Source organism: Danio rerio, chromosome 2 (genome assembly GCF_049306965.1).
Source record: "Danio rerio strain Tuebingen ecotype United States chromosome 2, GRCz12tu, whole genome shotgun sequence".
Lineage (NCBI taxonomy): Eukaryota > Metazoa > Chordata > Actinopteri > Cypriniformes > Danionidae > Danio > Danio rerio.
Genome location: NC_133177.1, coordinates 11,231,944 through 11,247,646, shown reverse-complemented (window position 1 = coordinate 11,247,646; position 15,703 = coordinate 11,231,944). Strand labels below are relative to the sequence as shown.

Sequence of the window (15,703 nt, the reverse complement as noted above, 5' to 3'; positions counted from 1 at the left end):
GTGTCCTTTACATATATTCGGAATAAGCATGTGTAAGTAATATGAAACATTCACATATCTTTTGTGAGTTCATTATTTGAGATGAAAAACGCAGGGAAAGTGGCTGAATAAAGAGACACTGCGGCGCTGCTGAAGATTGTGGCTGTTTACAGCAGTTTGACGGACAAATATAAATTTGTAGCTACATTGTTAGTGGTGCCAAACAGCATTTCCTGTTGTTTTCATCCTTGTTTACATCCTTGCTACAACATACCATTAACGGTAGACACTGTGCATGTATTAGATCAATTTTAACCAATAAAAACACTTACAGGTTGTGGCTCACAATCCTTAGCTTAGTCTATAAAGGTTGGAGCTGCTTCTCCTTTGAGGAGTTTTTAGCCAAATCCAGCACTGAACTAAGAGAGATTCTAGAAGCTGTCCTTTGTTAAATGCTAGCTATATTTATTTTTTATAATTTTCTGGAACATATTTAAGTTAAATTGTAAACAATTCTCTTTATGCAGAAACAGAACAAGCTCTGAGGAAATTTGGACGGCATTTTAGCTTTCTCTGCTATAACATTACAGCGCCTTTGGCCACACCCCTTCGCTGCATGATGTAAATGCATGTAACCTGAAGCATTTAGCTCATTAACCTGGATGTATTTTTTTGTTGTCCCCTGTAGGCTTTGCTAAGCTAACTCTGTAAAAGCAATGTCTCGCTTTGCATTGAACTTTGAGCGTATAACATTCAGGGATGTTGTTTATGTTCACATAGCTACATTACACATTAACTAAAGTTTATATTATGATATCGTAGTGGACCACCCCTTTAAAACTACTCTTGTTCATCTGAATGAAGAGTAAACATTAAGGATGGCTTGAAAGCGAGTCAATTATGGGGTAATTTTACATTTTTGGTTAACTGTTCCTTTAATGCATCTTCTACAGTACATAGATAATTCACAAAGTAGAGTTTGGGTTAGATGCTACTGTATAAAGTTCACCTGGTTCTTCTCGTCCACTAGGATGCTGAGAACCTGAGCACTGTCACCTTGCTCAATGCAAGTACTTCCAGCAGCAGTGAACAAATCGTAATCTTCTGGTGCGAAGCTTTCATCCTTGACTGTTTGCTGCAAAAAGAGTGAATACACACGTAAATGACTGCAGGTGATTTAATGCGAGTGTACTGGAGCACACATTAAGACACTTACACATCTCTGGACCATATCACTGAGCTGATCTAGAGCCATGCTGATGCTCCGAAACGCCTTCTGTATGAAGATAATGTGATGTTACAGTCACTCTAGCAGTATACTAAAGCAGTGATGGTGCAAAGACAAGCTCGCACTGACGTCACGATCAATCATGACATCTTCATAAAAAGCAGTTCACTGTCACACACAGTCCAACTCAATCATCATTAAACACACACACACAGAATAACACATATCGAGATGATAAAAGCAAAACATTCATAAATGGACCTCACTCGTCCTCAAAGAGATGTCAAACTGCTTCTTGTAGGTTAGTTATTAGCAAGATAGCTAACGTTAAAATGCTCTAAAGGACTTGAGTTCGTTGAGAGAGAGGAGAACTAAACGTTCGCGTAGTTTTGTTTAAGCTAGGCTACTGCTTTGTTTTGTGAATATTATATAGGTCTACTTAACGACATAGAAATTGAAGGAGCGCGCTTACTCAGGTTCTATACTTCAAGCAGCGTCGCATGTTTAGAAACTGAAGCGGATTGTGCTGGATGAAGCGTGTCACACACGGCTTGCCGTAGTGCTCCGATGTAAGCGGAAGGAGTTTTGTTTTGATAAAACAAGCATGGATGCCGGTGAAGTGACAAGAAAGAGTCGGCCCTCAAAGTCCAAGAAGAAAGGTGTGGTATATATATAAAGTTACATGGACTTTTTCATTTATATGTTTGAATTTTAACAAAATGTTTGTACGTTTAATCTGAATTTTAGGTGGAAAGGGAACCCAAGCTATTTCAGCAGAGGATGAAGCGAAAAGGTGTGCATTAACTTCACTTGCACTTGCACTTGATTTTGAGTAGTAATTACATCTAGATTAAAGATATCTGGACTAACTTTGAATCTGGCTTTAGAAAGCCTGACTAGTTAGTTTACTGTAGTTTTAATCGCTTATGAAACGTTAAGGGTTTGTGAGTAATATAAAATATAGATATGTAAATATAAATATGTAATATAAAATGTATAGTACATTGGCATAACAGTTACTGGCTTAAGTTATTATACGTTAGTTATTACAATCGGGGATGGGAAGTATTTGTGATGCATGTATTTCAAATACGTATTTTAAATACAATAGTATTTTGTAATTTGCCTTTGATTAGGTTCATGAAAAAGGCTTAATATTTTGTATCAAAATACTTTAGTTTCTTGTATTTTTAAAATGCTTTGTAAAAAGTCTACTTGATGACATGATGGCTTTAGATTAGATTAGAAAATTTATAAATATTGGAGTTGATCAATGCTTGGAGTATGGATGAAAATTCTGCATCACATATAAAGAAAGTAACAGACAAATAGCTGGGGTAAATGCAGGAGCAGGTCAAAATCAGACAAGAATATAAGACAAACAACATAAAAAGTGGCGATACCTACAAAAAATAATTGGCTGTTTCAAATGCCAGTAGCTGATCTGCAGGTGCTCTTTATAGTTAATTACTAACTTTAACATAATAGACAAAAATATTAAATAATACTCCAAAACTTCCTAATTTTTGAGATATCGTGTTGATATGGTGTTTTGAAGAGTACAATTGCAAAAAAAAAAAAAAAAAAAAGATTTTTGGAAATTACTAAAACTGGAAACTTTTGTAGTTTTCAGAAATCATGATTTTATATTGAGTATTGAAGATTTCAATTGCAAAAATGTTGAAAAATATGACTTTTAACAGATGGTTGCAATTTTCACAATCAAGAGATATAGTATTCCAACTCATCTGCAATAAATGGTTTTTACCTAAAGTTTGTTAAAATATTAATGACAAAAGAAAATGGCTTGCTCTACAAATATATAATTTATTATGGCAAGAACATTTTGGAATAAGGCTGTAACATAAAAAATGTGGAAAAAGTGAAGCGCTATGAATAGTTTCCAGATGCACTGTATGTGTATAAAAAGTGTATAGCAAGTAGTGATGTTCGTTTCACAAGTACTATCATTAAGTGCTCCTAAGATAGATTGCTTGAGGGAAGAAACTGTTTCGGTGTCAGGCTGTTCTGGTGCATAGTGCTTTGTAGCATTGACCAGAAGTTAAAAGTTGGCAGGGTGAGGCTGTGTGCTGGGTGTGAGGGGTCCAAAGTGATTTTGGCAGCCCTTCTGCTCGCTTTGGATAAGTACAGTATTTGTAAAGTCGGGAGGATTGTACCAGTGATTCGCTCAGCAGACTAAACTATTCAGCGTAGTCTTCAGAGGTCAGATTTGGTAGCTGAGCTAAACAAGACAGTTATTGAAATGCAGTGGACTTTAGTTTCAATGATGGAAATGTAGAACTGTTTCAGCCGCTCCTTTGGAAGGTTGAACTGCCTCTGCTGACAAAGAAAGTACAGCCTTTTTTGAGCTTTCACATTGCAAATTAAAATATTTAAAACCTTTGATATAAAGTGTAATGTTTGCAGGAGGGAAGCTGTTAAAGAACAACTCCGACAGAAGCTTGAGTTGGAGCGTAAAGCCCGGCAGGTGGTTGAGCGGCTGTTGGAGGACAGCGTGACAGAAGAGTTCCTCATGGACTGTGTAAGGCACTTATTTAGCCTCCAAACACTTCAGATGGATATTTAAAATTATTTGTTGTGATCCATTGAGAGAATGTCCTACTTTTTTTTTTGTTCTACTTTAGGCCTGGCACATCACTCCTGCCAACTACAAAGACACTGTGGAAGAACGATCCATTGCTAAACTGTGTGGATATCCCATGTGCCCAAATAAATTAACTAATGTAAGAAGTTTGTGAATTCTCACACTCGAAATTTACTAAAAAAACTTCAGTTTTTTTTTTTTCTTTGTTGTTATTGTTCTTTCTTTTTTATTAATGGTATTATACTAATTCCAGGTGCCCACTCAACAATATAAAATATCCACCAAGACAAATAAAGTCTATGATATTACAGAGCGTAAGGTGTGTTTTTCTTTAATTGTTCTCTTTTTTTCTGTATTTTATTAATGATTGGAGATTAATTAGTTGTTCTGTGTGTGTTTTTTCCCCCAGTGCTTTTGCAGTAATTTCTGCTACAAAGCCTCCAAAAGTTTTGAGCTCCAGATATCAAAGATTCCACTTTGGCTTCGAAAGGAGGAGAGGTAGTGTATTTGTTAATTTAATTGTCAATTAATTTATTACTAGAAAACTGTTTATTTGAATTTTTAAAACATTATTAATGAAATTTATTCAGTATACACAGTCTAAACATAAATACTAACATATTTTATTTAATAGTAAATATTTACTGTATAGTTTTAGTATATTTGAAACGTTTTGGGTCTAAAATATGTAATATTTTGTAAAGAAATGTTCTTTGAAGAATGAAGTTTCCTTTGGACAAAAACAGTCTAATTATAGACCATTTCAATGTGGGGATGTCATTGGCCCATGAACATTTACTGCTTGTTATCAAACTATTTCAGAACTGTTAACAAGAGGCACTTCAATCATAACTTAACGTTAAAAAAGCTTTTTTAATATTATTAATCCACATGTGGCTCTTTTTGAATTCTCGGAAGCTACAGAAATTAAAAATGTAAAACTGGAAATACATTGGGACTATTGTTTTTGTTTACATCGCTCAAAATGGTCTTTAACATTGTAAAATATTATTACAATTTAAAATTGTTGCTTTCTGCATGACTATATATACAGTGGAAGTCAGAATTATTAGCCCCCTTTTTAATTTTGTTTTTTATTTAAATATTTCCCAAATGATGTTTAACAAGGCAAGGAAATTTTCGCAGTATATCTGATAATATTTTTTTTTCTTCCGAAGAAAGTCTTATTTGTTATATTTTAGCTAGAATAAAAGCAGTTATTAATTTTTAAACACCATTTTAAGGACAAAATTATGAGCCCCTTTAAGCAATTTTTTTTTGATAGTCTACAGAACAAACCATCGTTATACAATAGCTTGCCTAATTACCCTAACCTGCCTAGTTAACCTAATTTACCTAGTTAAGCCTTTAAATGTCACTTTAAGCTGTATAGAACTGTCTTGGAAAATTCATTTATTCATTTTCTTGTCAGCTTAGTCCCTTTATTAATCCGGGGTCTTGGAAAAAATATAATTTACTGTCATCATGGCTAATTATTAGAGATGAGTTATTAAAACTATTATGTTCATAAATGTGTTGAAAAAAATCTTCTCTCCATTAAACAGTAATTGTTATATATATAATATATACAGTAATATATATATATATATATATATATATATATATATATATATATATATATATATATATATATATATATATATATATATATATATATATATATATATATATATATATATATATTTGTGTGTGTGTGTTTTTATATATATATATATATATATATATATATATATATATATATATATATATATATATATATATATATATATATATATATATATTAGTCATTTTTTTGTCATTCTTTGCACTGTTTTTAATGTTTTGGAGGAATCTATGATTTTTTTTTTTTCAGGATAACCCTTGTGCACTGTTCGAATTTACTACTAATTTTTTTATGTTGGGATGAAAACAAATACTAAATTAAACTGCTGTAAAAATGCATCATATAAATATTTAGCAATTTCAATTTATTTTGCATAAGTCTGTTAACCACCCTCAGTCCTGATTTGAATTGCCAAGTTCACAAATGATGTCACCGATTTAGTGAAAAAAAAAACACAAAATGATGTATTATTGATATAAAAAGTTATTATTGACTGGATTTTTTTTTTTACCTTTTATCACAATCTTGGACATATGAATAATGAGTAACAATATTGGCTTTGATGCATTGTTAGATTTAAATTTTTCTCCCTTATTTACTGTTGGTGGCTGCTTTTCACCATTGACTTCCATTATAACCACATTTGATGGTGTATAAATACACAGTTCTTGTTTTATTTGCTCCATGTAGTTCTGACAGCTGAGATGCATATTTTGATTTTCTCGGACACATCAAAGTGAGATGACAAAGTGTCATTCACAGACACACATCCTTACACACATCCTCACAAAGGTCATTCACAGACACACTTTAACTTGCTTTCATGCTCTTTAAAATCCAGAAACTAAGCTTTTTTGCACAGGCCTGCTAAAGAGTCAATGGTGCCAACTGATGATCAACAGTAAAAATTACAAATTGTACCTCTTCCCAACAAGGAAAAACACAGACAATCAAAACTGCATAATTATATAGTGTCATGGTTTTGTAATCAAAAATGTGGTTCTAATGGAAGTCTATGGCAAAATTAAAATGAATCAAAGGCAATGTTGTGTTTCACATGTATAAAACTTTGATAAAAGGTAAAAATAAATTCTTTGTAATTTTCTAAGTAATTTAGTAGTTTTGATCAGGTCTGAGGTAGGGTTGTGACGATGAGGAAATTTCCCCACCGGTTAATCGACATGTGACAACACCGGTAATACCGGTATCACCATGGGAGTGGGCGTTTCTTCTTTTCCTTTTTGTTCTGCTTTTAAATAGCTTATAAATGCGTGCGTATAATACTTCCACTTTCAGTTTTGCGGGAGTTGCCAATTCGGCTTCAATTGTTTGAATGAACGAAAAGGAAAATACAAAAAAAAAATCACTGTTATTAAACAACAACTTTTATTAACATAACGAATAAAACACAACAATGCTACAGGCTGAAAAAACTGTGCAAGTTGGAACCATACAAATAACAACCAAACGTCTATATTATATATTAACAGCTTAGTCCTTATGATATGAACAATCCGTTTATAAAATACATTATTAACGAATCTATAGGCTATTGAAGAATAAACCGAATGTAAAATATGATCCTTGCATAATGATCACAACTAAACAAGTTGCCACTCATTTTAGGCTATATATAAACTATAGGCTATATGGCACTCATTGTATATATAAACTATATATGGCACTCAATTTATATATAAACTATAAAGAAAAAATAATAATGAAAATGTTAAGAAATGTAACATTATTTAAAAAAATGTAAAGACTACAGGCTGAATAAAAGCGCCTTGTCAGAGCTAAACATCACCGCACACATGTCAGTTTACAGCTTCTGTAAAGTTCAGACATCATATACAGATCACACAATCTCAATAAACAACATGTAAATTTATAAATATTTCGATAAGTATTGTTATGGAATATTTATAACTATATGATCTTGCTTTTTGGTTATGATACCAGCTTTGATCTCACTTAAAACGGCAGTTACAGGCGCTACATAAGGGCGTCTCACACTGTCAGTGGCGGAGTACACGCAGCACTGGCAAGAGGTTTTATTTGTTGCAGATTTGCGCGTTGTTCCTTTTTTTAAAAATAGGCTACCTTTTATTTTTAAAATCTCTCAAGTTAATGTTGTCTATCGAGTAACATAATCTCCCTCGGATTGGAGTTCGGTGCGCAGTAAGATGGACAAACACCGCCCTGTAAATTAACACACCGCAGCATATTTTTATTAATATTAAAGCACATTACAACAAACTAGCCACCCTTTGAATTTTTTTCCTTTATGTATATTTTTATCAAACGAAAAATGCAATGAATAGTTTATTTTGGTTTTCATTTTATTAGAAATATAAAATTTAAAGGCTGCGTCTGGATGACAGCGAGAGAGAGAGAGAGATGAGATCAGACCTCAGATTCCATGTGTGGCCGCAAGTCTCAGTTACTTTATTGCAATTTTTAATATTGACTCATCTAAATTAACTTTTCATTTATTAAAAGCCGAAATATTGCTAGAGAGACGAAGCAACTTTCGGTTTTTGAAGAGGGCGTCCTCAGTGATAAAAGACGCGCGCACACACAGGTTTGCCCACACTCTTGTCGGCCTATCTTTATTGATTTTTTTAATATTAAAAGCATAATAACCAAGTGTAAAAAAGAACAGCTGAACTTCGGAAAAAGTGCTCATTTCTGTTGCCGTAAGTTGCTTTGTTTCTCTGCAGTTGGCTTATTAATGACGCGGCATTGCTAAATCACTCTTGTTTTGATAAATAAAAAAAGATAATTTAATATTAAACATTGTGAGATAATGGTCACGTGATTTTTTAAAATGAGAGTATGCGTTGCGTATTTATGGCTATTGATCTTATCTACCCGCGACCCACACATAGTTGAACATCAAGTGTTGAAAATGAGTGTATAAATTAGTTGTGTTTCCTCCAACTGCTGCCACCTTTGTCAGGAAAAGTTTGCAGATTGTCTCATTACCGTCTTCAGGTTCTCTTTTTGCATTTGGTTTGAACCCAAAATATAGCCAAACAGGCGCTTTTGCATTGCGTTTTGACACTTATCCGTCCCCCATTCTCTTTCTGTGAATTCGACTCCTCTTGTTCTCTTGATGTGAGAAATGAAAAATGATGCATTGTAGCTATGTTCAGATGATAATTATAGTGCATGCTCTCGTCTTAAGTAAATTATTTAGAATTATGTTTCCCATTTAGCCTAATTCAAATAAATATTTAAATAAAAAAAACGAATACTTAAAAAAAAAAAAATGTGGGGACGGTGTCATGGTGAAAAAGTGATGTCACCGGTGTTGCGTCTTAAAACCGGTGTCATCGTCAACACCGTCTATCGTGGCAAGCCTACCTCAGAGTGGAGGAAAACATCCCCAATAGTACATAAGGGTTAAAATGGCAATCTTAACATTTAGTAAAGGACTTGACTAAGCAATTTAATGGATTTTTGCTTAATGACGTTTAATTTTTTAAAGAGAAAATCTTATTGACCCCAAACATTTGAATGCAATTTGTTTTTGTTTTCTTCTCTCTCCAAAAAGTCCACCTGAGATTAAGCTGATGAAACAAGGAGATGGGTAAGTACTTGCTGTTTCTCTTTAAAAAAAATTATTTAACTTAAGATGTTTCATGAAGGATTATTAAAAAAAGAAAAGATATTATACTTCTGTAAATGAACTAGCCATTTTATTTTTCACCGGTCCACAGAGGCAGCTCAGGACAGGAGATAAAGCTGATTGACAAGCCTATAACAGAAGCAGACATCGACAATCCCATCGAGGACATTCCCGAGTCTAACAAGGACTTGATCCAGGGTGAAAACGGTGACATCGAACAAGACTTTGTCTCCAGTGTGGTGTCCAATCAGCACAAACAAGTTCACTGGGGAAAACTGCCAAAGAGAGATGAAGTGAGTGAAGATGCTGCTGAATATTCACATTCAGAACATGAACAAAGAATCAATGGAGAAAATAAAGATGAAAGCGAATCTTCACAAACTCCTCAACCACAAAAAGACACAACCGATCATCCTGCACTGGAAAAAAACGCCTCTGAAATTGAAGGGACTTTGGAGCTTTTGAATCAGGATAAATCAACCCAACAGGAAGGTGAAAACACAAGCTCTTCACAGCCTGAATCTGACATCTCTGTTCCTGTGGCTGGCGACCTGAACATTACTCAGGTGGGAATGAGTAAAAGATCAGCTGCGGGCCTCAAAGGCCTGTTGAAGGATCATCATAAAGCTAAAACGGCTTCTACAGCCATCAGTCAGTGTCTTCTGGAGCGTCTACGGCAAGCCTTTATAGAGTGGAGAACTAAGGAAACCATGATATTTCTTTATGGTCCGGATTACGCCTCAGGGATGCAACTGTCTACAGCAGGAGCATGGGAAGAGGAGCAGTTGGATGAAGATGACCTGGATGAGGCTGAGGTGGGCGTGAGATCAGCTGAAGGAGGACCTTCCAGAACCAGCGCTCCAGTTCCTGATGTGGAGACTCTGAGAAAAGAGACAGAAATGTTGGAGCTGAGAGTGAGGGAGTTTTACAAAGGAGTGTGTGTTCTGCCGGAAGAGGTCGAGACGGCCGCTGTTAAAGAGACTGAACACACACAGGTGAGGGCTTTTGAAAGTAACATGCAACATAATACAGTACCATTTGAAAGTTTGGTGTGTTTTGATTAAAAGTGACTGTAAAGCGTTCTTAATGTAGTATTTGTGAAAGAATCCTAAAAATATTTTTCATTATTTTAAAATAATTTGACAACATAATGGTGTCTGACAGTGATACAACACGATTTTTATTTTATAACAATGACAATTAAACAGTATGCTGAGTGTGTTTTTGTAATGTATTTTAACAGGTTTAGATCTACAATAGATTGGGGCTGCACAATATTGGAAAAATCTAGCATTGCAATGTTTCTTTTTTTTTTTTTTTTTTTTTTGCGATACAGTTTAAGTCAGAATTATTATCCCCCTTTGAATTGTTTGCTTTTTTAAATAATTCCTAAATGATGTTTAACATAGCACAGCAACTTTCACAGTATGTCTGATAATATTTTTTCTTGTGGGTAAAGTCTTATTTGTTTTATTCTGGCTAGAATAAAAGCAGTTTTAATTTTTTTTAACACCATTTTAAGGACAAAATTATTAGCCCCTTTGAGCAATATTTTTTTTCCGATAGTCTACACAGAACAAACCATTGTTATACAATAACTTGCCTAATTACCAGAACCTGCCTACTTAACCTAATTAACCTAGTAAAGCCTTTAAATGTCACTTTAAGCTGTATAGAAGTCTCTTGAAAAATATCTAGTCAAATATTATTTGCTGTCATCATGGCAAAGATAAAATAAATCAATTATTAGGGATGAGTGAGGGATGAGTTATTAAAATTATTATGTTTAGAAATGTGTTGAAGAAATCTTCTCTCTATTAAACAGAAATTGGGGAGAAAAAAAATAAACAGCGGGACTAATAATTCAGGTGGGATAACGCTTCTGACTTTATATTGCAATATGAATACAATTGCACCAGATGACTTAATATCTCTATTTGGAAAGAATTTATAATGTTTGATATTTGCATGTGTTGCGAGTATTTTCATGCATAACAATCTGTGAATACAATATTCAAGTACAGTAACTAAATGATAAAAAATAAAAATAATTCAATAAAATTAATCTTAGTTCAGGTCACAAATGGTAAAATTTCTTATACTGAATGTTTTAAAAGCATTATAAAATCACAGGCATCAAAGACACAATCAAATGATAAGTTATAATACAAACTCAACTTTGCATATCCTGCTTTGTGACTATTGTGAATGATCACATTGCTACATCGATGCTGAAATGAAATATTGTGCAGCCTTACAATGGATAAATAAATATAACACTAAAGCCAGCAGTAATTTTTGCGAGTGCCTGTATTAAATAAGTAAGCAATTAATTAATTGATTGACATTTTCATACAAATGAAAAAGGATTCTGCACATTTTTTGGTAAAACATTTATTTCATAATTCATCTCTTCATATTGTCTCTCGAATGAATTGAGAGCATTGTTTTTAACAGCAGATGGTGCTGTATTAGGGTTGTAGCAATACATCTTACGATTCTATATCAGCTGAAGTATTATGATACCTAGTAGTATTAAGATAACTCAGATTATATTTCTTTATTATTATAAAGTAAATAGTCAGAAATACTATATTTTACAAGTTATAATAGGTCTTGAATTTAATTCATAATTCCCTATTTATTGTAAAAAGTATTATTTGCACATCACTTCACCTAAAATTTCTTCTTTTTTTTGTTTATTTTTTAGATAACTGACCAACAAAAATACATTAAAATAAAGGTACAAATTATACCAAATGAAATTTGTTACAAAAATAGCAATTTACCAAAAAAAAAAAAAGGCTATGTGAAGTGGTATAAATTGTTTCAATGTTTCCTGTTGCTATTTCGGGTTTTTCATCTATTGATATATATATATTTTTTTTTTTTTTCAGTCTTATCAGGTAAAATGTTTGAGCATTTTAGTGACGTTCCCGCGTCTAACATTATCTATTGTAGATAGTCAATGAGGATACTACCGTTTACAAACTACAGTGCCACTTCCAGTATTATTACCATAATATCACGATACTACCACATGATCGGTAAACCGTGCAACCCCATGTTGTATCCTGCTCAAACAGCCATACTCTATTTGCACCCAATACCAAAATAATCATTATTAAAGATCGATTTAAGAAAAGATTTATTATATATAAGCGAGAATAGAAAATGCATTTTTAAAATCTCAGAATCCATGCAAAATCGATTTCTTTTTTAACCATTTTTTGCTACTGCTCTATTGTTGACTCAAGTCACTTTAAAAAATGATTAATGCAGGAACAAAACCCCACATTGTTGCTCTTGCTAAATGTTCCACCTTGTTTAAAGGTATTTTTGATTTGACTGAGCTATTAATTTTATATCCAATAAAAATAAAAAAAAATTAGAGGCAAATTTTTGCATTCACAATTTAATTTGTAGGGTTACTCTACGCATAATCTACAAAGCTTCCTCAGCTAGTGGAAGTGCTGTGACTTTTATCAAACTGATATCACAGTTTATTTTTATTAGGTGTCCGTTTTCCTCATGGGTAGTTCATCACATAAAATGGATACTTTAAATGACACTAACTCATCATCTATGCTCCCTCGAGTGGTTTTAAACCGTTATGAGTTTCTTCTGTTGAACACAAAAGAAGATATTTCGAAGAAAGCTGAAAAAGTAAAAAAACAAACAAACACAATGGAAGTCAACAGTTACCAGTTTCCAGCCTTCCTCAAAATATCTTCCATTCTGTTCAACTGAAGAACTAAATTAATAGAGACTAAACAATGACAGAGTTTTCAGTTTTGAGTTAACTATCCCTATAAATCTGAACGCAATCCAATAATGTTTGACAACCACATTTTTAATTGCATTGTTGATATATTCGGTTGATGTGTTTTAAGATAACTGCAAATCTTTTTTTTTAACCAAATATCTAACGTCTACTTTAGACTTGCAGTTACGCTTTCTCTCCTGTAGTGGGTGCTCAATTCAAAGAAGTCGGACGCTACGATAAGAAACAAGCCTGCATCTGTCAGCATCTGTCATTAAAGCCCTCATGTTGCATTTCTTGACTGACACACACACTTATTTTTTTCTCCTAATTCTCCAGGACAGTGGGAAAGATCCCCCTCTGCCTTTGGTTGATTCTCACGCGCAGCACCAGATTCAGAAACGCATTGTTGTGGAGAAGCTCAGCCACAGGTCAGTGTTCACCTGTTGTTGAATCAACGCTTCAGAAATCTTTATACATTGTTTGAGTACAATAATAATGCTATTTAATCCTAATCAACTTGTGCTAAAGCTGTATAAAGGGTTGAAGTTTTGTTTTAAGGTATCTGTAAAGAGAGACAAAAATAATATTCTGTGTTCCCACAAGGCATGGAATTCCTGGAATATTGTGGAATTTCAAAATGTCTGTTGCAGACTCTGAACGTCAGATAATTCAGTTTTTTTTACACAATTTTTGTTTGTCATTTTAAATTTTACTTTTCATCAAAATGTATTTTTTCCACCTTTTTTTTTTATTGTTTCATACATGTAAAATACTAGTGTCTTTGAGCCATACTCTAATAAAGAACTTGAATTAATCTGTTTCTAATAATTCTACATTTATTGTCGTAATGAAACAATTATAGTAATTTTAACAAATTTTTAGCGCAAATAGAGTATATATTACTACAATAAACCAGTTACTGCATTAAAAACGAAAGTATACTACTATATTTAGCACAGTTTATGAGCTACATAGTTAATGTTACAGTATGCTGGAGCATTCATTAACATGGAGTTAAATAGCTATAACATACAGTTGAAATCATAATTATTAGCCCCCCTGTTTATTTCTTTCCCCAATTTCTGTTTAATGGAGAGAAGTTTTTTTCAACACATTTCTAAATATAATAGCTTTAATAACTCATTTCTAATAACTGATTTATGTTATCTTTACCATGATGACAGTAAATAATATTTGACTAGACATTTTTCAAGATGCTTCTATACAAATTAAAGTGACATTTAAAGGCTTAAATAAGTTAATTAGGTTAACTACATTTAATTAGATTCATTTGGTTAACTAGGCAGGTTAGGGTAATTAGTCAAGTTATTGTATAATGGTTTGTTTGGTTTGTTCTGTAGACTATCAAAAAAAATGCTTTTTAAAAAATGGAAAAACTGCTTTTGTTCTAGCTGAATTAAACAAATAAGATTTTCTCCAGAAGAAAAAAAATATAAGACACACTGTGAAAAATTCCTTGCTCTGTTAAACGTTATTTGGCAACTATATATATAAAAAAAAAAACTTCAGTCTCTACAACAGCTGTAAATACAGTATAGTACATTTTACTGTAATATGGCTCAAAAACCCACTTTTCAGGTCGGATCATGATTTGACTATTGGTTTCAATGGCATTTTATTCCTCTCCAAACTAGTTCATAAACAGCAATGAAATGTATTAAACAATGTGTTAAAATAGTTAGTTTACAACATCAACCAGCATAAGTTTTTTTTCATGCTAAAGAATAAATGGTAGTAAATAAGACTGGAAGTCTTAACACATCCGAGTTGCAATGACCCAAAAAATAAGGTGGATAGGCCATTGAAATTCAGCTTTTCGGTCAGTGAAAATCAGGGAATTTGACATTTGGCTTGTAGTGAGAATGATGAGTATTACTCTTCCAGACTTTCGTATTTAACATTTGCTCTCTTTCTTTTCCAAAGCTTGAGAGATATTGTTGGACCCCTTCGTCTAACAATGAGTGATGTCATCAATGATGTAAATAATTTGGTCCGGACATTCAGGTAACTCAACGAAGTGAAGTTATTGCACATTTGTAGTTCTCATACTGCGAATTTGTGCTCTACATTTAACACACACACACACATAGAGCACTTGGGGGGTTTTGTTTGTGGTATTGATTAATCATTCCCCCAACTCCCCCCAACCAAAATTCCTGAATTTGATCCATTAGGCCAGAGCTGCGGTGCAGGTTCAGGGTTAGTTATTACTTACATATTGCAATTACTACAGTTGAAACCAGAAGTTTACATACACTGTATAAAAAAAGCACATAACCATTTAAAAAAAAAAAAAAAAGGTCAGTTGTAATGTGACTAAACTTTTTCTCTTATAGGTAAGTTATGCCGAGTTCAGACTGCATGATTTTAGCCCCGATTTTTTTGACTCGCTGACAAGTTTCGAGAAATCGCCAACAAATCGGTGCTCATTCACCCGAGTAACAACCACACAATGTGAACTATCAAAGACGCCATCTGAGAGAATCGCCGATGAGTCGCCGATGCCTGTGAGAAATTTGGCATGGTGAATATCTGTAGCTGTCAGAGATTCAAATCATGTCATATGAAATGAGTATTGACTGTAAATAACATCAGCAATGGCCTGCAGCCAATGAGAGGGCAGTATCTACTAGACTAGTGTGTGTGTGTACCTGCAGGTCAGCGGGAGGTTGGGGGAGAAGTTAAAAGTGCTCTTTTTCAGTTTATTTGGACCCAAGAAATGGAGGAAAAGCTAGTGTAAATTTGGCAGGAGCACCCTGGTCTGTTTGACGTGTCATGTGAGCATTATCACTACCGGGTCAAAAAATAAAGATTGCTAATTCCCCCCAAACCCAGGTGAGCAAATA

The 15,703-nt window shown here is 33.4% G+C and overlaps 3 protein-coding genes across 11 annotated transcripts in view; 2 read left to right on the top strand and 1 right to left on the bottom strand.

Moving 5' to 3' along the window:
* The window catches only part of glmna (glomulin, FKBP associated protein a), a 36,989-nt gene extending 35,257 nt beyond the window's left edge, over window positions 1–1,732 (bottom strand). The window contains exons 1-3 of one of the 5 annotated variants that reach the window (XM_073916241.1): window positions 1,455–1,732; window positions 1,196–1,255; window positions 989–1,114 (exon numbers count right to left, since the gene is read on the bottom strand). In XM_073916241.1, coding sequence (XP_073772342.1) covers window positions 989–1,114; window positions 1,196–1,255; window positions 1,455–1,460 — 192 coding nt within the window. In that variant the 5' untranslated portion in view covers window positions 1,461–1,732. 5 annotated transcript variants of the gene reach the window in all.
* Window positions 1–15,703, top strand: part of LOC137487670 (uncharacterized) — a 579,101-nt gene that overhangs the window by 516,268 nt on the left and 47,130 nt on the right. The window lies entirely within an intron of this gene.
* rpap2 (RNA polymerase II associated protein 2) overlaps window positions 1,787–15,703 on the top strand; it is a 30,340-nt gene continuing 16,423 nt past the window's right edge. Inside the window, exons 1-10 of one of the 3 annotated variants that reach the window (NM_001024432.3) lie at window positions 1,787–1,866; window positions 1,955–2,000; window positions 3,635–3,749; window positions 3,853–3,951; window positions 4,066–4,131; window positions 4,222–4,310; window positions 8,996–9,031; window positions 9,162–9,237; window positions 13,176–13,264; window positions 14,781–14,861. In NM_001024432.3, the coding sequence (NP_001019603.2) occupies window positions 1,812–1,866; window positions 1,955–2,000; window positions 3,635–3,749; window positions 3,853–3,951; window positions 4,066–4,131; window positions 4,222–4,310; window positions 8,996–9,031; window positions 9,162–9,237; window positions 13,176–13,264; window positions 14,781–14,861 (752 nt within the window). In that variant the 5' untranslated portion in view covers window positions 1,787–1,811. Of the gene's footprint in view, window positions 1,867–1,954; window positions 2,001–3,634; window positions 3,750–3,852; window positions 3,952–4,065; window positions 4,132–4,221; window positions 4,311–8,995; window positions 9,032–9,161; window positions 10,066–13,172; window positions 13,265–14,780; window positions 14,862–15,703 lie in introns of all 3 variants that reach the window. The other 2 variants (NM_001277930.1, XR_012387510.1) reach the window with 2 other exon arrangements.